Source organism: Salmo salar, chromosome ssa20 (assembly GCF_905237065.1).
Source record: "Salmo salar chromosome ssa20, Ssal_v3.1, whole genome shotgun sequence".
Lineage (NCBI taxonomy): Eukaryota > Metazoa > Chordata > Actinopteri > Salmoniformes > Salmonidae > Salmo > Salmo salar.
The window spans coordinates 91,269,587-91,296,593 of record NC_059461.1 but is presented as its reverse complement, the minus strand read 5'-3'; the positions used below and the strand labels follow the sequence as shown (position 1 = coordinate 91,296,593).

At 45.4% G+C, this 27,007-nt stretch overlaps 1 protein-coding gene across 1 annotated transcript in view; it reads right to left on the bottom strand.

Annotated features, from left to right (window-relative positions):
* mtus2b (microtubule associated tumor suppressor candidate 2b) overlaps positions 1 to 27,007 on the bottom strand; it is a 142,101-nt gene that overhangs the window by 61,634 nt on the left and 53,460 nt on the right. Inside the window, exon 5 of the mRNA XM_045703428.1 lies at positions 26,177 to 26,368. Within this exon, the coding sequence (XP_045559384.1) occupies positions 26,177 to 26,368 (192 nt within the window). The remainder of the gene's footprint in view (positions 1 to 26,176; positions 26,369 to 27,007) is intronic.

Sequence of the window (27,007 nt, the reverse complement as noted above, 5' to 3'; positions counted from 1 at the left end):
GTCTGATAGGTTGACCTCAGATTAATGTCCCATCTCTCTCTCTCTCTCTCCATTCATCAGTGAGTCTTGCTCTTCTTCTCAGCTCTCTGTCTTTTTAAAAGCAGAATTGGCACGGCTGGCTTAGTCGTGTAAGAAGAAGCCAAGCCACTGTCATGTTGAATTAAATATAAATAATAAAAAATATATAATGAATAGTTTTTTTGTTGTTGTAATACATAAGGTAGTGTAATGTACATCCCCATGTCTAAGTGAAACTCACAGACCAACAGCAAGAGAGAGATGACTGTAGGCTAGAGTAAAATCAGCGTCCCAAATGGTTCACTATTAGCTATTTTAGTGCACTACTTTTGACCATTTGGGACACAACTCTGGTGTATTTCCTGGGAGATTTAAAGGTATGGTACCACAGCAGGAGCAGTTATTTCTCCCCCAGGCAGCCAATAGACACATAGATAATGAAGCAAGCATCTGATTGTGTGTGTGAGAGAGTGTGTGTGTGTGTGTGTGTGTTCAACCGTGGCCTGGATATCCAGTACACTGTATGACTCTGAGTCTCGTGTTCAAGTTCATCCCAGCCAAAGGCAGCTCGTTAAGACAGTCAGCTACAGACAGCAGTAAACTAACATGCCAGCTGGGCAGAACAGAGGGGAGACAAAGAGAGGGTCCTTTCCCAAATGGCACCCTATTCTCTATAGGGCCCTGGTTAAAAGTAGTGCACAACATTAGGAATAGGGTGCCATAGGGCCCTGGTTAAAAGTAGTGCACTACATAGGGAATAGGGTGCAATTTGGAATATAGCAGGACTACACAAGAAGATCCCCGGGCTAGCTGTCATGTCCAGGCTGATGAATGGGACATGATGCCACCAGGCCTGTGTTTATTATAGTCAAGAGGGAGAAAGAGAGAAAGAGAAGGAGAAGAGTATTCCTAGTCAGCAGTGCTGTGTGAAGGTGCAGCATGGAGAATACGACAGTAACTCAGTGCTAACCTAGCAGAGGTATCTGGGGGATATTACTGTAACTCAGTGCTAACCTAGCAGAGGTATCTGGGGGATATTACAGTAACTCAGTGCTAACCTAGCAGAGGTATCTGGTGGATATTACAGTAACTCAGTGCTAACCTAGCAGAGGTATCTGGGTCTATATTACAGTAACTCAGCGCTAACCTAGCAGAGGTATCTGGGTCTATATTACAGTAACTCAGTGCTAACCTAGCAGAGGTATCTGGTGGATATTACAGTAACTCAGTGCTAACCTAGCAGAGGTATCTGGGGGATATTACAGTAACTCAGCGCTAACCTAGCAGAGGTATCTGGTGGATATTACAGTAACTCAGTGCTAACCTAGCAGAGGTATCTGGGTCTATATTACAGTAACTCAGCGCTAACCTAGCAGAGGTATCTGGTGGATATTACAGTAACTCAGTGCTAACCTAGCAGAGGTATCTGGGGGATATTACAGTAACTCAGTGCTAACCTAGCAGAGGTATCTGGTGGATATTACAGTAACTCAGTGCTAACCTAGCAGAGGTATCTGGGGGATATTACAGTAACTCAGCGCTAACCTAGCAGAGGTATCTGGTGGATATTACAGTAACTCAGTGCTAACCTAGCAGAGGTATCTGGGTCTATATTACAGTAACTCAGCGCTAACCTAGCAGAGGTATCTGGTGGATATTACAGTAACTCAGTGCTAACCTAGCAGAGGTATCTGGGGGATATTAAAGTAACTCAGTGCTAACCTAGCAGAGGTATCTGGGGGATATTACAGTAACTCAGTGCTAACCTAGCAGAGGTATCTGGTGGATATTACAGTAACTCAGCGCTAACCTAGCAGAGGTATCTGGGTCTATATTACAGTAACTCAGCGCTAACCTAGCAGAGGTATCTGGTGGATATTACAGTAACTCAGTGCTAACCTAGCAGAGGTATCTGGGGGATATTACAGTAACTCAGTGCTAACCTAGCAGAGGTATCTGGTGGATATTACAGTAACTCAGTGCTAACCTAGCAGAGGTATCTGGGGGATATTACAGTAACTCAGCGCTAACCTAGCAGAGGTATCTGGTGGATATTACAGTAACTCAGTGCTAACCTAGCAGAGGTATCTGGGTCTATATTACAGTAACTCAGCGCTAACCTAGCAGAGGTATCTGGTGGATATTACAGTAACTCAGTGCTAACCTAGCAGAGGTATCTGGGTCTATATTACAGTAACTCAGCGCTAACCTAGCAGAGGTATTTGGTGGATATTACAGTAACTCAGTGCTAACCTAGCAGAGGTATCTGGGGGATATTACAGTAACTCAGTGCTAACCTAGCAGAGGTATCTGGTGGATATTACAGTAACTCAGTGCTAACCTAGCAGAGGTATCTGGGGGATATTACAGTAACTCAGCGCTAACCTAGCAGAGGTATCTGGTGGATATTACAGTAACTCAGTGCTAACCTAGCAGAGGTATCTGGGTCTATATTACAGTAACTCAGCGCTAACCTAGCAGAGGTATCTGGTGGATATTACAGTAACTCAGTGCTAACCTAGCAGAGGTATCTGGGGGATATTACAGTAACTCAGTGCTAACCTAGCAGAGGTATCTGGTGGATATTACAGTAACTCAGTGCTAACCTAGCAGAGGTATCTGGTGGATATTACAGTAACTCAGTGCTAACCTAGCAGAGATATCTGGGGGATATTACAGTAACTCAGCGCTAACCTAGCAGAGGTATCTGGTGGATATTACAGTAACTCAGTGCTAACCTAGCAGAGGTATCTGGGTCTATATTACAGTAACTCAGCGCTAACCTAGCAGAGGTATCTGGTGGATATTACAGTAACTCAGTGCTAACCTAGCAGAGGTATCTGGTGGATATTACAGTAACTCAGTGCTAACCTAGCAGAGGTATCTGGGGGATATTACAGTAACTCAGTGCTAACCTAGCAGAGATATCTGGGGGATATTACAGTAACTCAGCGCTAACCTAGCAGAGGTATCTGGTGGATATTACAGTAACTCAGTGCTAACCTAGCAGAGGTATCTGGGTCTATATTACAGTAACTCAGCGCTAACCTAGCAGAGGTATCTGGTGGATATTACAGTAACTCAGTGCTAACCTAGCAGAGGTATCTGGTGGATATTACAGTAACTCAGTGCTAACCTAGCAGAGGTATCTGGGGGATATTACAGTAACTCAGCGGTAACCTAGCAGAGGTATCTGGTGGATATTACAGTAACTCAGTGCTAACCTAGCAGAGGTATCTGGGTCTATATTACAGTAACTCAGCGCTAACCTAGCAGAGGTATCTGGTGGATATTACAGTAACTCAGTGCTAACCTAGCAGAGGTATCTGGGGGATATTACAGTAACTCAGTGCTAACCTAGCAGAGGTATCTGGTGGATATTACAGTAACTCAGTGCTAACCTAGCAGAGGTATCTGGGGGATATTACAGTAACTCAGCGCTAACCTAGCAGAGGTATCTGGTGGATATTACAGTAACTCAGTGCTAACCTAGCAGAGGTATCTGGGTCTATATTACAGTAACTCAGTGCTAACCTAGCAGAGGTATCTGGGGGATATTACAGTAACTCAGTGCTAACCTAGCAGAGGTATCTGGTGGATATTACAGTAACTCAGTGCTAACCTAGCAGAAGTATCTGGTGGATATTACAGTAACTCAGTGCTAACCTAGCAGAGGTATCTGGGTCTATATTACAGTAACTCAGTGCTAACCTGGCAGAGGTATCTGGGGGATATTACAGTAACTCAGTGCTAACCTAGCAGAGGTATCTGGGGGATATTACAGTAACTCAGCGCTAACCTAGCAGAGGTATCTGGTGGATATTACAGTAACTCAGTGCTAACCTAGCAGAGGTATCTGGGTCTATATTACAGTAACTCAGCGCTAACCTAGCAGAGGTATCTGGGGGATGTTACAGTAACTCAGTGCTAACCTAGCAGAGGTATCTGGGGGATATTACAGTAACTCAGTGCTAACCTAGCAGAGGTATCTGGGGGATATTACAGTAACTCAGCGCTAACCTAGCAGAGGTATCAGGTGGATATTACAGTAACTCAGTGCTAACCTAGCAGAGGTATCTGGGTCTATATTACAGTAACTCAGCGCTAACCTAGCAGAGGTATCTGGTGGATATTACAGTAACTCAGTGCTAACCTAGCAGAGGTATCTGGGGGATATTACAGTAACTCAGTGCTAACCTAGCAGAGGTATCTGGTGGATATTACAGTAACTCAGTGCTAACCTAGCAGAAGTATCTGGTGGATATTACAGTAACTCAGTGCTAACCTAGCAGAGGTATCTGGGTCTATATTACAGTAACTCAGTGCTAACCTGGCAGAGGTATCTGGGGGATATTACAGTAACTCAGTGCTAACCTAGCAGAGGTATCTGGGGGATATTACAGTAACTCAGTGCTAACCTAGCAGAGGTATCTGGTGGATATTACAGTAACTCAGTGCTAACCTAGCAGAGGTATCTGGGTCTATATTACAGTAACTCAGTGCTAACCTGGCAGAGGTATCTGGTGGATATTACAGTAACTCAGTGCTAACCTAGCAGAGGTATCTGGGGGATCTTACAGTAACTCAGTGCTAACCTAGCAGAGGTATCTGGGGGATATTACTGTAACTCAGTGCTAACCTGGCAGAGGTATCTGGGGGATATTACAGTAACTCAGTGCTAACCTAGCAGAGGTATCTGGGGGATATTACAGTAACTCAGTGCTAACCTAGCAGAAGTATCTGGTGGATATTACTGTAACTCAGTGCTAACCTAGCAGAGGTATCTGGTGGATATTACAGTAACTCAGTGCTAACCTAGCAGAGGTATCTGGGGGATATTACAGTAACTCAGTGCTAACCTAGCAGAAGTATCTGGGGGATATTACTGTAACTCAGTGCTAACCTAGCAGAGGTATCTGGTGGATATTACAGTAACTCAGTGCTAACCTAGCAGAGGTATCTGGGGGATATTACTGTAACTCAGTGCTAACCTAGCAGAGGTATCTGGGGGATATTACAGTAACTCAGTGCTAACCTAGCAGAGGTATCTGGGGGATATTACAGTAACTCAGTGCTAACCTAGCAGAGGTATCTGGGGGATATTACAGTAACTCAGTGCTAACCTAGCAGATGTATCTGGGGGATCTTACAGTAACTCAGTGCTAACCTAGCAGAGGTATCTGGGGGATATTACTGTAACTCAGTGCTAACCTGGCAGAGGTATCTGGGGGATATTACAGTAACTCAGTGCTAACCTAGCAGAAGTATCTGGGGGATATTACTGTAACTCAGTGCTAACCTAGCAGAGGTATCTGGTGGATATTACAGTAACTCAGTGCTAACCTAGCAGAGGTATCTGGGTCTATATTACAGTAACTCAGTGCTAACCTGGCAGAGGTATCTGGGGGATATTACAGTAACTCAGTGCTAACCTAGCAGAGGTATCTGGGGGATATTACAGTAACTCAGTGCTAACCTAGCAGAGGTATCTGGTGGATATTACTGTAACTCAGTGCTAACCTAGCAGAGGTATCTGGTGGATATTACAGTAACTCAGTGCTAACCTAGCAGAGGTATCTGGGTCTATATTACAGTAACTCAGTGCTAACCTAGCAGAGGTATCTGGGGGACTATTACAAGCATTTCGCTACACTTGCATTAACATCTGCTAACCATGTGTATGTGACCATTAAAATGTGATGTGATTAGACCATTATGGTCCACCAAGCATAGATGCTACATACTACGCATGCTGTATTACAATGTCTGATTGTAAACAACCACTACATATGGTATGTAACTGAAACACACTGTAGGTAACGACATTAAGCCTTCATACAGACACATGGAACTGTTTCATAATACTCTGTGACTGCATACGTAGTTGCTATAAATGGTAATAAGCACATGTAACACTTCATAAGAAGCAGCTTCAAGAAAAGTGTTAACCAAAATATCAATTCAATTGATGGTTGAATCTCTTCTACAAGCATCTTAAGTTCAGCACCACAAGACAACAGCGCCAACTGCAAGATCAACCACCAAAGTGAAGAAGTAACACTCACATGTACGCAGTTCTTCCTCCTCCCCATTGGTGGATACCCTCTGAAGAAACACTGTCAGAAAAGGTCCAAAGTATCCCAGTAATGTATACATTGGAGCTTCCTGCGTGATAGTTAGTCACTCTTACAGGAGATCAATGATAGGGCAGAAACCATGACAGTGTTCTGTAAGTCACCAGACGAACTACAGAGGAAGTTCCAGAGGAACTCATGGCTCAAGTCAGCTCAAGTATAATGTATTATCTTGTCGTTTCCTTTAGTATCTTGTAGCATCTTGTATTAGTATAAGTATTTATCACTCTAAGTAATGAGGTTGGTGGCTATCATGGCAGAAGCTACTAGACTGTCTCTCTCTGTCTGTCTGTCTGTCTGTCTCTTTGTCAGTCTGTCTGTCTTCAGCCAAACACATTATAGGCAGATTATCTTATCTCACCACCAAGTACCATACCATACCAGGCTCTCTGTCTGTTGGACTCATAGCTACCAAGCAAGGCTACTGTTTCATGGACGAGTAGATGTATATATATAGAGATATAGAGAGAGATATAGATATAGAGAAAGAGAGAGAGCGAGAGACAGAGAGACAGAGAGAGAGAGAGAGAGACAGAGAGAGAGAGACAGAGACAGAGACAGAGAGAGAGAGAGAGAGAGAGAGAGAGAGAGAGAGAGAGAGAGAGACACAGAGAGAGAGAGAGAGAGAGAGAGAGAGAGACAGAAAGGAGAAGTGTCTACAGACACTGGGATGGGATGATGTCCACCCAGGGATGGTATGTTAACAGCTGTTTTCTCTGTTTCAGTCTACAAAATCTAACTGGAGGCTACTGGGCATGGCTTCTGAGAGAAACACACACCCACCCAGCCACCCACGCACCCACCCAGCCAGGCCCACATAGTCTCAGTGTCTGTGGATGTAAATAAGAACGGAGGGTGCAGTCCAAGCAGTAAAGTGAACAGCAGGTGCCACAGTCTGGCCTTGTGGTAGCAGTAGTACCGCCGACTCCAGACAACACAGAGAGACAGGTGAAGTGAAAGGATCAGGGGCCTCGCTCTTAGGACCCAGCTGTCTGTCTCTCTCCATCAGGGAACAAATGCTGGGACACACCCCTTTACTATATCTGCCTATCAGAGCACGCCTAGGGTCAGGAGTCCTGACAATGGGCCCTAAACGTTCCACAACAACAGTTGACCAACACCATCAACAACAACAACTAGTTCAACAACAAAGACTAGTTCAACAACAAAGACTAGTTCAACAACAAAGACTAGTTCAACAACAAAGACTAGTTCAACAACAAAGACTAGTTCAACAACAAAGACTAGTTCAACAACAAAGACTAGTTCAACAACATAGACTAGTTCAACAACAAAGACTAGTTCAACAACAAAGACTATTAGACTATTCCTGGTACTGTAGATGGTGCAACAGCAGCCAAAACGCACCGTCAGCCGCATCAAAGGACATAGTATCTAGTCCAGGCCTGGGCGAAGGCCGGTCCAGGGCGCCGTATGTGACCCGGGACCTGATTCAATACGGCCCGCAGAATCATGCTCAGATCACATAAAGAATTTGCGATAGTAAAGTTTTGAAATACGTATTTGTTATTCAAATTAAAAGTCCAATAAATACTCACCTTTGTGTAATGATTTAACTCCCAACGTGTAACGCCCTGGCCATAGAGAGGGGTTTTTGTTCTTTATTTTGGTTAGGCCAGGGTGTTACATTGGGTGGGCGTTCTATGTTAATTCTTCTATGTTTTTTATTTCTTTGTTTTGGGCCGTGTGTGGCTCCCAATCAGGCACAGCTGTAGTTCGTTGTTGCTGATTGGGAGTCACACATAAGGAGCCTGTTTTTCCTTTGGGTTTTGTGGGGGATTGTTTATTTTTAGTGTCTTGCACCTGACAGGACTGTTTGGCTGTCGGTTTTCTTGTTTTGTTGTATAGTGTTCTTACGTTTATTAAAACTCAAGATGAACACTAACTCCGCTGCACATTGGTCTACTTCCACAGACAGCCATTACACAATGCTTGTGGGACATTTATTTTGAAAGCACGTATAAATAACAACTGTACGAGGACAGACAGTGACCGACAGGACTGACACACACGTCACAGTTACAAATAGTAGCTAGCTAGAAATTGCGCAAAAAAAATATTTTTTCTAAGATTTCAAAGAAAAGGAAAGTAGACAATGAATGTAGGGTGTTACAGCAAGAGTGGACATCGAAATATTTCTTTATTGAGGTATCAGGGAAAGCTGTGTGCTTAGTTGCAAAGAGAGCATCGCTGTCTTGAAAGATTACAACATTTCCCGACACTTCCAGACGAAGCATGCAGAGAAATATATAAATATCTCTTCTGAGCAGAGGGCAAGTGCATCCAAAGAGTTGCTTTCTCAGTTGCAAAAGCAGCAAGGACTTTTCACAAAACTGAATTCAGCAAATGACGGGAATTGTGAGAGCTAGCTATGTACTGTCCCACAAAATTGCTAAACATAGCAAGCCATTCACTGAGGGTGAATTCATTAAAGAATGTTTCATTGACTCTGCAGCGATACTTGCAACCGACAAGAAAGAGCTGTTTGAAAATGTTTCCCTGTCAAGCCGAACAGTGACACGGCGTGTTGAGGACATCGCAGAGAATGTGGAACAACAGTATAAAGACGAGGTAAAGGATTTCACCTATTTCTCCTTGGTCCTGGATGAGAGCAGTGATGCACACGACACGGCAGAGTTGTTGATATTGTTACGTGGCATAACTCCAGAACTCCAGAACCCCAGAACTCCAGAACCCCATAACCCCAGAACCCCATAACCCCAGAACTCCAGAACCCCAGAACTCCATAACCCCAGAACTCCAGAACCCCATAACCCCAGAACTCCAGAAACCCAGAACTCCAGAACCCCATAACCCCAGAACTCCAGAACCCCAGAACCCCAGAACTCCAGAACTCCAGAACTCCAGAACCCCATAACTCCATAACCCCAGAACCCCAGAACTCCAGAACTCCATAACCCCAGAACTCTAGAACCCCAGAAATCCAGAACTCCAGAACCCCATAACCCCAGAACTCCAGAACTCCAGAACCCCAGAACCCCAGAACTCCAGAACCCCATAACCCCAGAACTCCAGAACCCCAGAACTCCAGAACCCCATAACCCCAGAACTCCAGAACTCCAGAACCCCATAACCCCAGAACTCCAGAACTCCAGAACCCCAGAACCCCAGAACTCCATAACCCCATAACCCCAGAACTCTAGAACCCCAGAACTCCAGAACTCCAGAACCCCATAAACCCAGAACTCCAGAACCCCAGAACTCCAGAACTCCAGAACCCCAGAACCCCAGAACTCCATAACCCCAGAACCCCAGAACTCCAGAACCCCATAACCCCAGAACTCCAGAACCCCATAACCCCAGAACTCCAGAACTCCAGAACCCCAGAACCCCAGACTGAAATTACAGAGGAGCTTCAGTGCAGTCAATGAAGAGCACAACCACAGGGAAAGATTTATTGGAGGTTAATAAGTGTGTGGCAAAGCTGGGACTGAGTTTTGAAAAGTTATCCAGTGTGACCTCTGATGGGTGCCCAAACTTGACAGGTAAAAACGTTGGCCTCTTGAAAACAATACAAGATCAAGTAGCTGAGCTGAACCCAGATCAGAAAATGATTTTCCTGCATTATTCATCAGGAGGTGCTCTGTAAATGTGTTCTGAAAATGAGCCATGTTGTGGATACAGTAACTAAAGTGGTAAACTTCATAAGAGGAAAATCTTTAAACCACAGGCAGTTTGTCTCACTGTTGGAAGAGACAGAGTCGGGTCATGCTGATCTCCCCTACCACAGAAACGAGAGTTGGCTGAGTTTGGGGAAGGTGCTTAAAAGAGTGTGGGACCTAAAGTCAGAGATCGCTGAGTTTTTGCAAATGAAAGGAAAATATGTGGATTTACCTCAACTGCAAGATAAAGAATGGTTGGTTGATTTTGCTTTCACCGTGGACATCATGACCCTCATGAATGAACTACATTAACATTTTAGTCATTTAGCAGATGCTCTTATCCAGAGCAACTTACAGTAGTGAATGCATCCATTTCATTTCAGGCATTTCTTTTTTTGTACTGGCCCCCCGTGGGAATCAAACCCACAACCCTGGCTTTGCACACACCATGCTGGCGTTGCAAACACCATGCTCTACCAACTGAGCCACAGGGAAGGGCCTTTTTGCACTACAAGGGACGGGCCTTTTTGCACATCAGATGTACAGCCTGGTCATAACCTTCAAGGGAATATTACTCCTCCTGACCCGACAAGTAGAAGCCAACAATCTCACCCACCTTCCCACACTACTAGTCTGTTCCCTATCAGATGAGAACAATCTCACCCACCTTCCCACACTACTAGTCTGTTCCCTATCAGATGAGAACAATCTCACCCACCTTCCCACACTACTAGTCTGTTCCCTATCAGATGAGAACAATCTCACCCACCTTCCAACACTACTAGTCTGTTCCCTATCGGATGAGAACAATCTCACCCACCTTCCAACACTACTAGTCTGTTCCCTATCAGATGAGAACAATCTCACCTACCTTCCAACACTACTAGTCTGTTCCCTATCAGATGAGAACAATCTCACCCACCTTCCCACACGACTAGTCTGTTCCCTATCAGATGAGAACAATCTCACCCACCTTCCAACACTACTAGTCTGTTCCACCTTCCAACACTACTAGTCTGTTCCCTATCAGATGAGAACAATCTCACCCACCTTCCGAAACTACTAGTCTGTTCCCTATCAGATGAGAACAATCTCACCCACCTTCCCACACTACTAGTCTGTTCCCTATCAGATGAGAACAATCTCACCCACCTTCCAACACTACTAGTCTGTTCCCTATCAGATGAGAACAATCTCATCCACCTTCCAACACTACTAGTCTGTTCCACCTTCCCACACTACTAGTCTGTTCCCTATCAGATGAGAACAATCTCACCCACCTTCCCACACTACTAGTCTGTTCCCTATCAGATGAGAACAATCTCACCCACCTTCCAACACTACTAGTCTGTTCCCTATCAGATGAGAACAATCTCACCCACCTTCCCACACTACTAGTCTGTTCCCTATCAGATGAGAACAATCTCACCCACCTTCCAACACTACTAGTCTGTTCCCTATCAGATGAGAACAATCTCACCCACCTTCCAACACTACTAGTCTGTTCCCTATCAGATGAGAACAATCTCACCCACCTTCCCACACTACTAGTCTGTTCCACCTTCCAACACTACTAGTCTGTTCCCTATCAGATGAGAACAATCTCACCCACCTTCCCACACTACTAGTCTGTTCCACCTTCCAACACTACTAGTCTGTTCCCTATCAGATGAGAACAATCTCACCCACCTTCCCACACTACTAGTCTGTTCCCTATCAGATGAGAACAATCTCACCCACCTTCCCACACTACTAGTCTGTTCCCTATCAGATGAGAACAATCTCATCCACCTTCCAACACTACTAGTCTGTTCCACCTTCCCACACTACTAGTCTGTTGCCTATCAGATGAGAACAATCTCACCCACCTTCCGAAACTACTAGTCTGTTCCCTATCAGATGAGAACAATCTCACCCACCTTCCCACACTACTAGTCTGTTCCCTATCAGATGAGAACAATCTCACCCACCTTCCAACACTACTAGTCTGTTCCCTATCAGATGAGAACAATCTCACCCACCTTCCTTCCAACACTACTAGTCTGTTCCCTATCAGATGAGAACAATCTCACCCACCTTCCAACACTACTAGTCTGTTCCCTATCAGATGAGAACAATCTCACCCACCTTCCAACACTACTAGTCTGTTCCACCTTCCCACACTACTAGTCTGTTCCCTATCAGATGAGAACAATCTCACCCACCTTCCGAAACTACTAGTCTGTTCCCTATCAGATGAGAACAATCTCATCCACCTTCCCACACTACTAGTCTGTTCCCTATCAGATGAGAACAATCTCACCCACCTTCCCACACTACTAGTCTGTTCCCTATCAGATGAGAACAATCTCACCCACCTTCCAACACTACTAGTCTGTTCCCTATCAGATGAGAACAATCTCACCCACCTTCCAACACTACTAGTCTGTTCCCTATCAGATGAGAACAATCTCACCCACCTTCCCACACTACTAGTCTGTTCCACCTTCCAACACTACTAGTCTGTTCCCTATCAGATGAGAACAATCTCACCCACCTTCCGAAACTACTAGTCTGTTCCCTATCAGATGAGAACAATCTCACCCACCTTCCCACACTACTAGTCTGTTCCCTATCAGATGAGAACAATCTCACCCACCTTCCCACACTACTAGTCTGTTCCCTATCAGATGAGAACAATCTCACCCACCTTCCGAAACTACTAGTCTGTTCCCTATCAGATGAGAACAATCTCACCCACCTTCCAACACTACTAGTCTGTTCCCTATCAGATGAGAACAATCTCACCCACCTTCCCACACTACTAGTCTGTTCCACCTTCCAACACTACTAGTCTGTTCCCTATCAGATGAGAACAATCTCACCCACCTTCCAACACTACTAGTCTGTTCCACCTTCCCACACTACTAGTCTGTTCCCTATCAGATGAGAACAATCTCACCCACCTTCCCACACTACTAGTCTGTTCCCTATCAGATGAGAACAATCTCACCCACCTTCCCACACTACTAGTCTGTTCCCTATCAGATGAGAACAATCTCACCCACCTTCCCACACTACTAGTCTGTTCCCTATCAGATGAGAACAATCTCACCCACCTTCCCACACTACTAGTCTGTTCCCTATCAGATGAGAACAATCTCACCCACCTTCCAACACTACTAGTCTGTTCCACCTTCCAACACTACTAGTCTGTTCCCTATCAGATGAGAACAATCTCACCCACCTTCCCACACTACTAGTCTGTTCCCTATCAGATGAGAACAATCTCACCCACCTTCCGAAACTACTAGTCTGTTCCCTATCAGATGAGAACAATCTCACCCACCTTCCAACACTACTAGTCTGTTCCCTATCAGATGAGAACAATCTCACCCACCTTCCAACACTACTAGTCTGTTCCCTATCAGATGAGAACAATCTCACCCACCTTCCCACACTACTAGTCTGTTCCCTATCAGATGAGAACAATCTCACCCACCTTCCCACACTACTAGTCTGTTCCCTATCAGATGAGAACAAACTCACCCACCTTCCCACACTACTAGTCTGTTCCCTATCAGATGAGAACAATCTCACCCACCTTCCCACACTACTAGCCTGTTCCACCTTCCAACACTACTAGTCTGTTCCCTATCAGATGAGAACAATCTCACCCACCTTCCCACACTACTAGTCTGTTCCACCTTCCAACACTACTAGTCTGTTCCCTATCAGATGAGAACAATCTCACCCACCTTCCCACACTACTAGTCTGTTCCCTATCAGATGAGAACAATCTCACCCACCTTCCCACACTACTAGTCTGTTCCCTATCAGATGAGAACAATCTCACCCACCTTCCCACACTACTAGTCTGTTCCCTATCAGATGAGAACAATCTCACCCACCTTCCAACACTACTAGTCTGTTCCCTATCAGATGAGAACAATCTCACCCACCTTCCTTCCAACACTACTAGTCTGTTCCCTATCAGATGAGAACAATCTCACCCACCTTCCAACACTACTAGTCTGTTCCCTATCAGATGAGAACAATCTCATCCACCTTCCAACACTACTAGTCTGTTCCACCTTCCCACACTACTAGTCTGTTCCCTATCAGATGAGAACAATCTCACCCACCTTCCGAAACTACTAGTCTGTTCCCTATCAGATGAGAACAATCTCACCCACCTTCCCACACTACTAGTCTGTTCCCTATCAGATGAGAACAATCTCACCCACCTTCCCACACTACTAGTCTGTTCCCTATCGGATGAGAACAATCTCACCCACCTTCCAACACTACTAGTCTGTTCCCTATCAGATGAGAACAATCTCACCCACCTTCCAACACTACTAGTCTGTTCCCTATCAGATGAGAACAATCTCACCCACCTTCCCACACTACTAGTCTGTTCCACCTTCCAACACTTCTAGTCTGTTCCCTATCAGATGAGAACAATCTCACCCACCTTCCGAAACTACTAGTCTGTTCCCTATCAGATGAGAACAATCTCACCCACCTTCCCACACTACTAGTCTGTTCCCTATCAGATGAGAACAATCTCACCCACCTTCCCACACTACTAGTCTGTTCCCTATCGGATGAGAACAATCTCACCCACCTTCCGAAACTACTAGTCTGTTCCCTATCAGATGAGAACAATCTCACCCACCTTCCAACACTACTAGTCTGTTCCCTATCAGATGAGAACAATCTCACCCACCTTCCCACACTACTAGTCTGTTCCACCTTCCAACACTTCTAGTCTGTTCCCTATCAGATGAGAACAATCTCATCCACCTTCCAACACTACTAGTCTGTTCCACCTTCCCACACTACTAGTCTGTTCCCTATCAGATGAGAACAATCTCACCCACCTTCCCACACTACTAGTCTGTTCCCTATCAGATGAGAACAATCTCACCCACCTTCCCACACTACTAGTCTGTTCCCTATCAGATGAGAACAATCTCACCCACCTTCCCACACTACTAGTCTGTTCCCTATTAGATGAGAACAATCTCACCCACCTTCCCACACTACTAGTCTGTTCCCTATCAGATGAGAACAATCTCACCCACCTTCCAACACTACTAGTCTGTTCCACCTTCCAACACTACTAGTCTGTTCCCTATCAGATGAGAACAATCTCACCCACCTTCCCACACTACTAGTCTGTTCCCTATCAGATGAGAACAATCTCACCCACCTTCCGAAACTACTAGTCTGTTCCCTATCAGATGAGAACAATCTCACCCACCTTCCAACACTACTAGTCTGTTCCCTATCAGATGAGAACAATCTCACCCACCTTCCAACACTACTAGTCTGTTCCCTATCAGATGAGAACAATCTCACCCACCTTCCCACACTACTAGTCTGTTCCCTATCAGATGAGAACAATCTCACCCACCTTCCCACACTACTAGTCTGTTCCCTATCAGATGAGAACAAACTCACCCACCTTCCCACACTACTAGTCTGTTCCCTATCAGATGAGAACAATCTCACCCACCTTCCCACACTACTAGCCTGTTCCACCTTCCAACACTACTAGTCTGTTCCCTATCAGATGAGAACAATCTCACCCACCTTCCCACACTACTAGTCTGTTCCACCTTCCAACACTACTAGTCTGTTCCCTATCAGATGAGAACAATCTCACCCACCTTCCCACACTACTAGTCTGTTCCCTATCAGATGAGAACAATCTCACCCACCTTCCCACACTACTAGTCTGTTCCCTATCAGATGAGAACAATCTCATCCACCTTCCAACACTACTAGTCTGTTCCACCTTCCCACACTACTAGTCTGTTCCCTATCAGATGAGAACAATCTCATCCACCTTCCAACACTACTAGTCTGTTCCACCTTCCCACACTACTAGTCTGTTCCCTATCAGATGAGAACAAACTCACCCACCTTCCCACACTACTAGTCTGTTCCCTATCAGATGAGAACAATCTCACCCACCTTCCCACACTACTAGCCTGTTCCACCTTCCAACACTACTAGTCTGTTCCCTATCAGATGAGAACAATCTCACCCACCTTCCCACACTACTAGTCTGTTCCACCTTCCAACACTACTAGTCTGTTCCCTATCAGATGAGAACAATCTCACCCACCTTCCCACACTACTAGTCTGTTCCCTATCAGATGAGAACAATCTCACCCACCTTCCCACACTACTAGTCTGTTCCCTATCAGATGAGAACAAACTCACCCACCTTCCCACACTACTAGTCTGTTCCCTATCAGATGAGAACAATCTCACCCACCTTCCCACACTACTAGCCTGTTCCACCTTCCAACACTACTAGTCTGTTCCCTATCAGATGAGAACAATCTCACCCACCTTCCCACACTACTAGTCTGTTCCACCTTCCAACACTACTAGTCTGTTCCCTATCAGATGAGAACAATCTCACCCACCTTCCCACACTACTAGTCTGTTCCCTATCAGATGAGAACAATCTCACCCACCTTCCCACACTACTAGTCTGTTCCCTATCAGATGAGAACAATCTCATCCACCTTCCAACACTACTAGTCTGTTCCACCTTCCCACACTACTAGTCTGTTCCCTATCAGATGAGAACAATCTCACCCACCTTCCCACACTACTAGTCTGTTCCCTATCAGATGAGAACAATCTCACCCACCTTCCGAAACTACTAGTCTGTTCCCTATCAGATGAGAACAATCTCACCCACCTTCCGAAACTACTAGTCTGTTCCCTATCAGATGAGAACAATCTCACCCACCTTCCCACACTACTAGTCTGTTCCCTATCAGATGAGAACAATCTCACCCACCTTCCAACACTACTAGTCTGTTCCCTATCAGATGAGAACAATCTCACCCACCTTCCCACACTACTAGTCTGTTCCCTATCAGATGAGAACAATCTCACCCACCTTCCAACACTACTAGTCTGTTCCCTATCAGATGAGAACAATCTCACCCACCTTCCAACACTACTAGTCTGTTCCACCTTCCCACACTACTAGTCTGTTCCCTATCAAATGAGAACAATCTCACCCACCTTCCAACACTACTAGTCTGTTCCCTATCAGATGAGAACAATCTCACCCACCTTCCAACACAACTAGTCTGTTCCACCTTCCAACACTACTAGTCTGTTCCCTATCAGATGAGAACAATCTCACCCACCTTCCCACACTACTAGCCTGTTCCCTATCAGATGAGAACAATCTCACCCACTTTCCCACACTACTAGTCTGTTCCACCTTCCAACACTACTAGTCTGTTCCCTATCAGATGAGAACAATCTCACCCACTTTCCCACAATACTAGTCTGTTCCACCTTCCAACACTACTAGTCTGTTCCCTATCAGATGAGAACAATCTCACCCACCTTCCGAAACTACTAGTCTGTTCCCTATCAGATGAGAACAATCTCACCCACCTTCCGAAACTACTAGTCTGTTCCCTATCAGATGAGAACAATCTCACCCACCATCCAACACTACTAGTCTGTTCCCTATCAGATGAGAACAATCTCACCCACCTTCCAACACTACTAGTCTGTTCCCTATCAGATGACCAGCGGGGAGAAGTATACATCACTGCTGCGTGCTTTGAACAGGGAGTTTTGTAGTCATTTTGAGGATTTCAAAGTGTTGGAAAATGACATGCTGTTGGTTTCCTCTCCTTTCACCTTCAATGTGGATAACGCTCCCACAGACCTGCAACTAGAGCTTATCCATCTTCAGTTAGATGCAGTGATTGGACACATAGCTGCCAAGCAAAGCTACTGTATGTTTGTTTATTCCATATGTAACTCTCTGTGTTGTTGTTTGTGTCGCGATGCTTTGCTTTATCTTGGACAGGTCGCAGTTGTAAATGAGAACTTGTTCTCAACTGGCCTCCCTGGTTAAATAAATGTGAAATAATAAAAATGAAATAAACAATAAATAAAAACGTGACTAAGTAACAGCTGGAGATAAGAGTACTACATCATGACACTTAATAACAGAGAGGTGTTAATTTGAGTAATTAGTGTGTGCCTTGGTTAAAGAGGCATCTAACGACTGGCGCTTGTAAAACATCTCTTCATGTCTCAATCCTTCTTCACACTGTCACAGATCCAGGCTTATCATCAGGCTCATTACAGTCCCTCTTCACACTGTCACAGATCCAGGCTTATTATCAGGCTCATTACAGTCCCTCTTCACACTGTCACAGATCCAGGCTTATCAACAGGCTCATTACAGTCCCTCTTCACACTGTCACAGATCCAGGCTTATCATCAGGCTCATTACAGTCCCTCTTCACACTGTCACAGATCCAGGCTTATCAACAGGCTCATTACAGTCCCTCTTCACACTGTCACAGATCCAGGCTTATCAACAGGCTCATTACAGTCCCTCTTCACACTGTCACAGATCCAGGCTTATCATCAGGCTCATTACAGTCCCTCTTCACACTGTCACAGATCCAGGCTTATCAACAGGCTCATTACAGTCCCTCTTCACACTGTCACAGATCCAGGCTAATCAACAGGCTCATTACAGTCCCTCTTCACACTGTCACAGATCCAGGCTTATTATCAGGCTCATTACAGTCCCTCTTCACACTGTCACAGATCCAGGCTTATCAACAGGCTCATTACAGTCCCTCTTCACACTGTCACAGATCCAGGCTTATCAACAGGCTCATTACAGTCCCTCTTCACACTGTCACAGATCCAGGCTTATCATCAGGCTCATTACAGTCCCTCTTCACACTGTCACAGATCCAGGCTTATCAACAGGCTCATTACAGTCCCTCTTCACACTGTCACAGATCCAGGCTTATCATCAGGCTCATTACAGTCCCTCTTCACACTGTCACAGATCCAGGCTTATCATCAGGCTCATTACAGTCCCTCTTCACACTGTCACAGATCCAGGCTTATCAACAGGCTCATTACAGTCCCTCTTCACACTGTCACAGATCCAGGCTTATCAACAGGCTCATTACAGTCCCTCTTCACACTGTCACAGATCCAGGCTTATCAACAGGCTCATTACAGTCCCTCTTCACACTGTCACAGATCCAGGCTTATCAACAGGCTCATTACAGTCCCTCTTCACACTGTCACAGATCCAGGCTTATCAACAGTCCCATATAGATATTGATTACCCTGTAGAATGGCTACGTAGGAGCGTTAGGAGAGGAAAGACAGACTCTGCACCAACAGGGCTTTAACAGTGTGTGTGTGTGTGTGTGTGTGTGTGTGTGTGTGTGTGTGTGTGTGTGTGTGTGTGTGTGTGTGTGTGTGTGTGTGTGTGTGTGTGTGTGTGTGTGTGTGTGTGTGTGTGTGTGTGTCCTACCCTAACAGAATGTTATAGAGCTAGAGTGGGAGGAAGAGATCGACACAGGACAGGAACAAGAATCCCGCTGGTCTTGTGGGTGGCCCAAGCGGGATTCCTGCAGGAATGGGAGTTTAGTTGTAGAGTTAAGTTCTGGACAGGATCGACAGTCCACAGGAATGGGCAGTACAGGAATAGTTATAAAATATATATATTTATATGTAGTGTGGAACATTTCATAAAAACTACAACTGTCTGTAGGTCTAATAGAGTTTACATAATAAAAATCGATTTCACAAAATACCCCCCTCCTCTCCCCTTCCGTTGGCTCACTGTAGCTAGTCACTACTTTACACAGAGACAATAGCACATGTTCATACCAGGAGTTAATCCGTAATTGGGTAAGTAGAAGGGCTGCCTTTATTACCAAAGTCTTCAGCTGTGTGTACAAGCAACTGTCTGCTGTGCGCTGAGAAGCAGCCAAGCGGGGCAGTTGCTATGGAGAAGCAGCCAAGCGGAGCAGTTGCTACGGAGAAGCAGCCAAGCGGAGCAGTTGCTATGGCTACTCACACACAGATCGTACTATCGCGTTAGTGGACACTCGCTCTGCTCTCAGGGTAGGTCTGACGGTGTTGAACAGTACAAGGGATGTTTTTTTTGTAGCAGGTTAGCTAAAAAAATCCTCAAAATTGTCCCTGATACCTATTTAGCTACAACTAGTTTCCACTGATGACATAGAGAGCGAGGGACAGACATACGAGCAGCTTAAGGGAGAAAATGATTTCTGATTTCTGCGTGTAGAAATTAGCACAGGACATGACGTTAGTGATTTCTAGCGGAAAGGAACATAAAAGTTTGGTAATGTAAAAATTTGATAAGACTGGACAGTAATTCATTTTCACTCCTGTGTCAACCTATAGTGGGCGTGATGAGGAAAAGCAGTAAGCACAGGATATAAATATTGACTGGTAAGAGTTAGTTATTATGAGGTTGATATATAGGATTATTGCATTATTTATTTATCAAATTCTTTTCTTATTTTTTAATAATTTTTTTCATGTGTTTTTATTATAATTTTTTTTTACCCCGTTTCCTCCCCAACTTGGTATTCAATTGGTAGTTAGTCTTGTCTCATCGCTGCAACTCCCATACGGACTCAGGAGAGGCAAAGGTCAAGAGCCGTGCGTCCTCCGAAACACAACCCAACCAAGCCGCACTGCTTCTTGACACATTGCCCGCTTAACACAACCCAATGTGTCAGAGGAAACACAGTGCATCTGGCGACCATGTCAGCTTGCACTGCGCCCGGCCCGCCACTAGTGCGCGATGGGACAAGGACATCCCTGCCGGCCAAACCCTCCCCTAACCCGGACGAAACTGGGCCAATTGTGCGCCTCCCCATGGGTCTCCCCGTCGCGGCCGTCTGCGACAGAGCCTGGACACGAACCAGGATCTCTAGTGGCACAGCGATGCAGTGTCTTAGACCACTGCACCACTCGGGAGGCCTTATTGAATATTTTTTACTTGTTATTGGCTTTTACTTTGTTTCAATCTTACATTTTATGACCTTGGCGTATGACTATTAGCTATTCCAATGAAAGTTAAAACAACAATATTACAGTGCATTCGGAAAGTACTCAGACCTCTTCCCCTTTTCCACATTTTGTTAAAGTTACAGCCTTATTTTGTCCCCCTCATCATTCTACACACAATACCCCATCATGACAAAGCGCAAACAGGTTTTTAGAATATTTCAAACATTTAAAAAAAAAATTAAACAGAAATACCTTATTTACATAAGTATTCAGACCTTTGCTATGAGACTCAAATTGTCCTTAGAGCTCCTTGACAGGATTGTGTCGAGGCACAGATCTGGGGAAAGGTACCAAAAAATGTCTGCAGCATTGAAGTTCCCCAAGAACACAGTGGCCTCCATCATTCTTAAATGGAAGAAGTTTGGAACCACCAAGACTCTTCCTAGAGCTGGCCGCCCGGCCAAACTGAGCAATCGGGGGAGAAGGGCCTTGGTCAGGGAGGTGACCAAGAACCTGATGGTCACTCTGACAGAGCTCCAGAGTTCCTCTGTGGAGATGGGAGAACCTTCCAGAAGGACAACCATCTCTGCAGCACTCGACCAATCAGTCCTTTATAGTAGACGGAAGCCACTGCCCAGTAAAAGGCACATGACAGCCGCTTGGAGTTTGCCAAAAGGCACCTAAAGGACAATGAGAAACAAGATTCACTGGTCTGATGAAACCAGGATTGAAGTCTTTGACCTGAATGCCAAGCGTCACGTCTGGAGGAAACCTGGCACCTTTCAATACCTTCCCTATGGTGAATCATGGTGGTGGCAGCATCATGCTGTGGGGATGTTTTTCACCGGCAGAGACTGGGAAACTAGTCAGGATCGAGGCAAAGATGAACGGAGCAAGTACAGACAGATCCTTGACGAAGTCCAGGAGCAGGTTCTCAGACTGGGGGTGAAGGTTCACCTTCCAACAGGACAACGACCCTAAGCACAAAGCCAAGACAATGCAGAAGTGGCTTCAGGACAAGTCTCTGAATGTCCTTGAGTGGCCCAGCCAGAGGCCAGACTTGAACCTGATCAAACATCTCTGGAGAGACCTGAAAATAGCTGTGCAGCAACGCTCCCCATCCAACCTGACAGAGCTTGAGAGGATCTGCAGAGAATAATGGGAGAAACTCCCCAAATACAGGTGTGCCAAGCTTGTAGCATCATACCCAAGAAGACTCGTCTGTAATCACTGCCAAAGGTGCCTCAACAAATACTTATGTAAATGTGATATTTAAGTTTTTTATTTGTAATACACTTGCCAATATTTCTAAAAACCTGTTTTTTCTTTGTTACTATGGGTATTGTGTGTAGATTGATGAGAGAAAAAAACAATTTAATCAATTTTAGAATAAGGCTGTAACGTAACAAAATGTGGAATATGTCAAGGGGTCTGAATACTTTCTGAATGTACTGTAAGTATGGTGTTAGTGCTTGTGAGTGGTGTGTGTGTGTGTGTGTGTGTGTGTGTGTGTGTGTGTGTGTGTGTGTGTGTGTGTGTGTGTGTGTGTGTGTGTGTGTGTGTCACGTGTCTCTGTGTGTGTGTGTGTGTGTGTGTGTGTGTGTGTGTGTGTGTGTGTGTGTGTGTGTGTGTGTGTGTGTGGTTGTGTGTCTCTATGTGTGTGTGTGTGTGTGTGTGTGTATGTGGACAAGTTCTGGCCTGGTTTAGATCTTATCTGTCGGAAAGATATCAGTTTGTCTCTGTGAATGGTTTGTCCTCTGACAAATGAATTGTAAATTTCGGTGTTCCTCAAGGTTCCGTTTTAGGACCACTATTGTTTTCACTATATATTTTACCTCTTGGGGATGTCATTCGAAAACATAATGTTAAATTTCACTGCTATGCGGACGACACACAGCTGTACATTTCAATGAAACATGGTGAAGCCCCAAAATTGCCCTCGCTAGAAGCCTGTGTTTCAGACATAAAGAAGTGGATGGCTGCAAACTTTCTACTTTTAAACTCGGACAAAACAGAGATGCTTGTTCTAGGTCCCAAGAAACAAAGAGATCTTCTGTTGAATCTGACAATTAATCTGGATGGTTGTACAGTCGTCTCAAATAAAACTGTGAAGGACCTCAGGCGTTACTCTGGACCCTGATCTCTCTTTTGAAGAACATATCAAGACTGTTTCAAGGACAGCTTTTTTCCATCTACGTAGCATTGCAAAAATCAGAAACTTTCTGTCCAAAAATGACGCAGAAAAATTAATCCATGCTTTTGTTACTTCTAGGCTGGACTACTGCAATGCTCTACTTTCCGGCTACCCGGATAAAGCACTAAATAAACTTCAGTTAGTGCTAAATACGGCTGCTAGAATCCTGACTAGAACCCCAAAATTTGATCATATTACTCCAGTGCTAGCCTCCCTACACTGGCTTCCTGTTAAGGCAAGGGCTGATTTCAAGGTTTTACTGCTAACCTACAAAGCATTACATGGGCTTGCTCCTACCTATCTTTCCGATTTGGTCCTGCCGTACATACCTACACGTACGCTACGGTCACAAGACGCAGGCCTCCTAATTGTCCCTAGAATTTCTAAGCAAACGGCTGGAGGTAGGGCTTTCTCCTATAGAGCTCCATTTTTATGGAATGGTCTGCCTACCAATGTGAGAGACGCAGACTCAGTCTCAACCTTTAAGTCTTTACTGAAGACTTATCTCTTCAGTAGGTCCTATGATTAAGTATAGTCTGGCCCAGGAGTGTGAAGGTGAACGGAAAGGCTGGAGCAACGAACCGCCCTTGCTGTCTCTGCCTTGCCGGTTCTCCTCTTTCCACTGGGATTCTCTGCCTCTAACCCTTTTACAGGGGCTGAGTCACTGGCTTACTGGTGTTCTTCCATGCCGTCCATGGGAGGGGTGCGTCACTTGAGTGGGTTGAGTCACTGACGTGGTCTTCCTGTCTGGGTTGGCGCCCCCCCTTGGGTTGTGCCATGGCGGAGATCGTTGTGGGCTATACTCGGCCTTGTCTTAGGACGGTAAGTTGGTGGTTGGAGACATCCCTCTAGTGGTGTGGGGGCTGTGCTTTGGCAAAGTGGGTGGGGTTATATCCTGCCTGTTTGGCCCTGTCTGGGGGTATCATCGGATGGGGCCACAGTGTCTTCTGATCCCTCCTGTCTCAGCCTCCAGTATTTATGCTGCAGTAGTTTATGTGTCGGGGGCTAGGGTCAGTCTGTTACATCTGGAGTATTTCTCTTGTCTTATCCGGTGTCCTGTGTGAATTTAAATATGCTCTCTCTAATTCTCTCTTTCTGTCTTTCTCTCGGAGGACCTGAGCCCTAGGACCATGCCTCAGGACTACCTGGTATGATGACTCCTTGCTGTCCCCAGTCCACCTGGCCGTGCTGCTGCTCCAGTTTCAACTGTTCTGCCTGCGGCTATGGAACCCTGACCTGTTCACCGGACGTGCTTGTTGCACCCTCGACAACTACTATGATTATTATTATTTGACCATGCTGGTCATTTATGAACATTTTAACATCTTGACCATGTTCTGTTATAATATCCACCCTGCACAGCCAGAAGAGGACTGGCCACCCCTCATAGCCTGGTTCCTCTCTAGGTTTCTTCCTAGGTTTTTGGCCTTTCTAGGGAGTTTTTCCTAGCCACCGTGCTTCTTTCACATGCTTTGCTTGCTGTTTGGGGTTTTAGGCTGGGTTTCTGTACAGCACTTTGAGAATATCAGCTGATGTACGAAGGGCTATATAAAAATACATTTGATTTGATTTGATTGGAAGAGGGAAGCAAGCTCTTGTTTGCTGAATGTTAAATACAGAAGCCAATAGAACATGGCCACAGCCGTGGAGCCTGAAAGAAGAGAGAACGCAGGATGGTGGTAGGCGGTAGGCCGTGGAGCCTGAAAGAAGAGAGAACGCAGGATGGTGGTAGGCTATAGCTGTTGCTTGTTCAGACCTGTAGCCATTCAATCTTCATGAAGAGACTAGAAATCCATCTCCATCTTGTTCTAGTCCTGTATTATTCAAGCATGTCATTACAATGATGATGATCAGGACAACAAAACATTTCATTTAACTGTTGAAGATTGTACAGGTGTATAAAATGTAGCATACAGCCATGCAATCAGTACACAGACATTGCCAGTAGAATGGCCTTACTGAAGAGATCAGTGAATTTCAACTTGGCACCATCATAGGATGCCATCTTTCCAACAAGTCAGTTTGTCAAGTTTATGCCCTGTTAGAGCTTCCCCGGTCAACTGTAAGAGCTATTATTGTGACGTGGGAACGTCTAGGAGCAACAACGGCTCAGCTGCGAAGTGGTAGGCCACACAAACTCACATATCGTTACTGCCGAGTGCTGAAGCACCTAAAAATAATCTGTCCCCGAGTTCCAAACTGCCTCTGGAAGCAACGTCAGCACAATAATTGAGCTTCATGAAATGGGTTTCAATGGCCGAGCAGCCACACACAAGCCTAAAATCGCCATGCGCAATACCAAGAATCGGCTGGAGCGGTGTAAAGCTCGCCACCATTGGATTCTGAAGCAGTGGAAACGCATTCTCTGGAGTGATGAACCACGCTTCACCATCTGGCAGTCTGACGGAGGAATCTGGGTTTGGCGGATGCCAGGAGAACGCTACCTGCCCGAATGCATATTGCCAACTGTAAAGTTTGGTGGAGGATGAATAATGGTCTGGGGCTGTTTTTCAGGGTTCGGGCCACTTAGTTCCAGCGAAGGGAAATCTTAATGCTACAGAAAACAATAACATTCTAGACGATTCTGTGCTTCCAACTTTGTGGCAACAGTTTGGGGAAGAACTTTTCCTGTTTCAGTATGACAATGCCCCCGTGCACAAAGCGAGGTCCATACAGAAATGGTTTGTTGAGATTGGTGTGGAAGAACTTGACTGCACGGAGCCTTTCTAGGGAGTTTTTCCTAGGGAGTTTTTCCTAGCCACCGTGCTTCTTTCACATGCTTTGCTTGCTGTTTGGGGTTTTAGGCTGGGTTTCTGTACAGCACTTTGAGATATCAGCTGATGTACGAAGGGCTATATAAAAATACATTTGATTTGATATGTGGTTGTGTGTGTGTGTCCGTTCCTGTGCATGCGTGTGTGTGTGTGTGTGTGTGTGTGTGTTGTGTGCCTATGTGTGTGTGTGTATGTATGTGGTCGTGTGTGTGTGTGTGTGTGTGTGTGTGGTTGTGTGTCTCTATGTGTGTGTGTGTGTGTGTGTGTGTGTGTGTGTGTGTGTGTGTGTGTGTGTGTGTGTGTGTGTGTGTGTGTGTGTGTGTGTGTGTGTGTGTGTGTGTGTGTGTGTGTGTGTGTGTGTGTGTGTGGTTGTGTGTGTGTGTGTGTTGTGTGTGTGTGTGTGTGTGTGTGTGTGTGTGTGTGTGTGTGTGTGTGTGTGTGTGTGTGTGTGTGTGTGTGTGTGTGTGTGTGTGTGTGTGTGTGTGTGTGTGTGTGTGTGTGTGTGTGTGTGTGTGTGTGTGTGTGTGTGTGTGTGTGTGTGTGTGTGTGTGTGTGTGTGTGACTCACGTTGGGAGGGTCGACAGGGATCGCTGTGGTTGCTGGAAACCGAGGAGACACTGGAGCTGCGTACAAAGCCGAAGGCAGCCAGACGGGCAGGTGGCAAGGCCGAGAAGCCTGGGGGTCGCAAACGAGACTGACCAGGTTTAGGCAGCAGGGTCCTGGCCACGGTGGTCTCTGGACCTGGCGTCCTCTGGTCTGCTGGAAGAGGGAAGGGGGTTTAGTGTGGGCAAAGTCATATACTGTATAAATGATCGTGTGCAGATCTGAAAGGATTTAATAGGGATATGGAGGCAAAGGGATTACAGAAGGCAAGGTGGAGGGCTGTTTGTGATTGGTCCCACGAGTAATAACACATCACTCCAATACTACACCAATACTACACATTCCAGCCATCGTCCCTATCCATTCATTCATCCTATCGACTGGCCCCACTCAGGTCCTTCACCCCTCTCTTCACTGCGTCCCAAATCTGGAATAGGGTTCCATTTGGGACGCAGCCTCTGTGACCCCACTAGGGACCTGGGATGATATCCGTAGCTTCGACTCTGCTGTCGTGAGATCATGATCGTCATCACAGATGATTCTGTTATAGGATGGAACGATTCACCGATACACATCGATCCCTGGTTCATTTGTTTAAAATATAAGGGACTCCAAACCGATCCAAACCGATCCAAACCGATCCAAACCGATCCAAATGTAGCACGTATCGGTCAAAAAAATCTATTCAAACAAAGTTGATTCACTGACAACCTTTTGCTCAAATTATTTTCTTTCCAGCTCTCGAAAATACCTCTCGTCCTTTGTGACAACTGATGTGTCCTCTCCTTCAGTGTC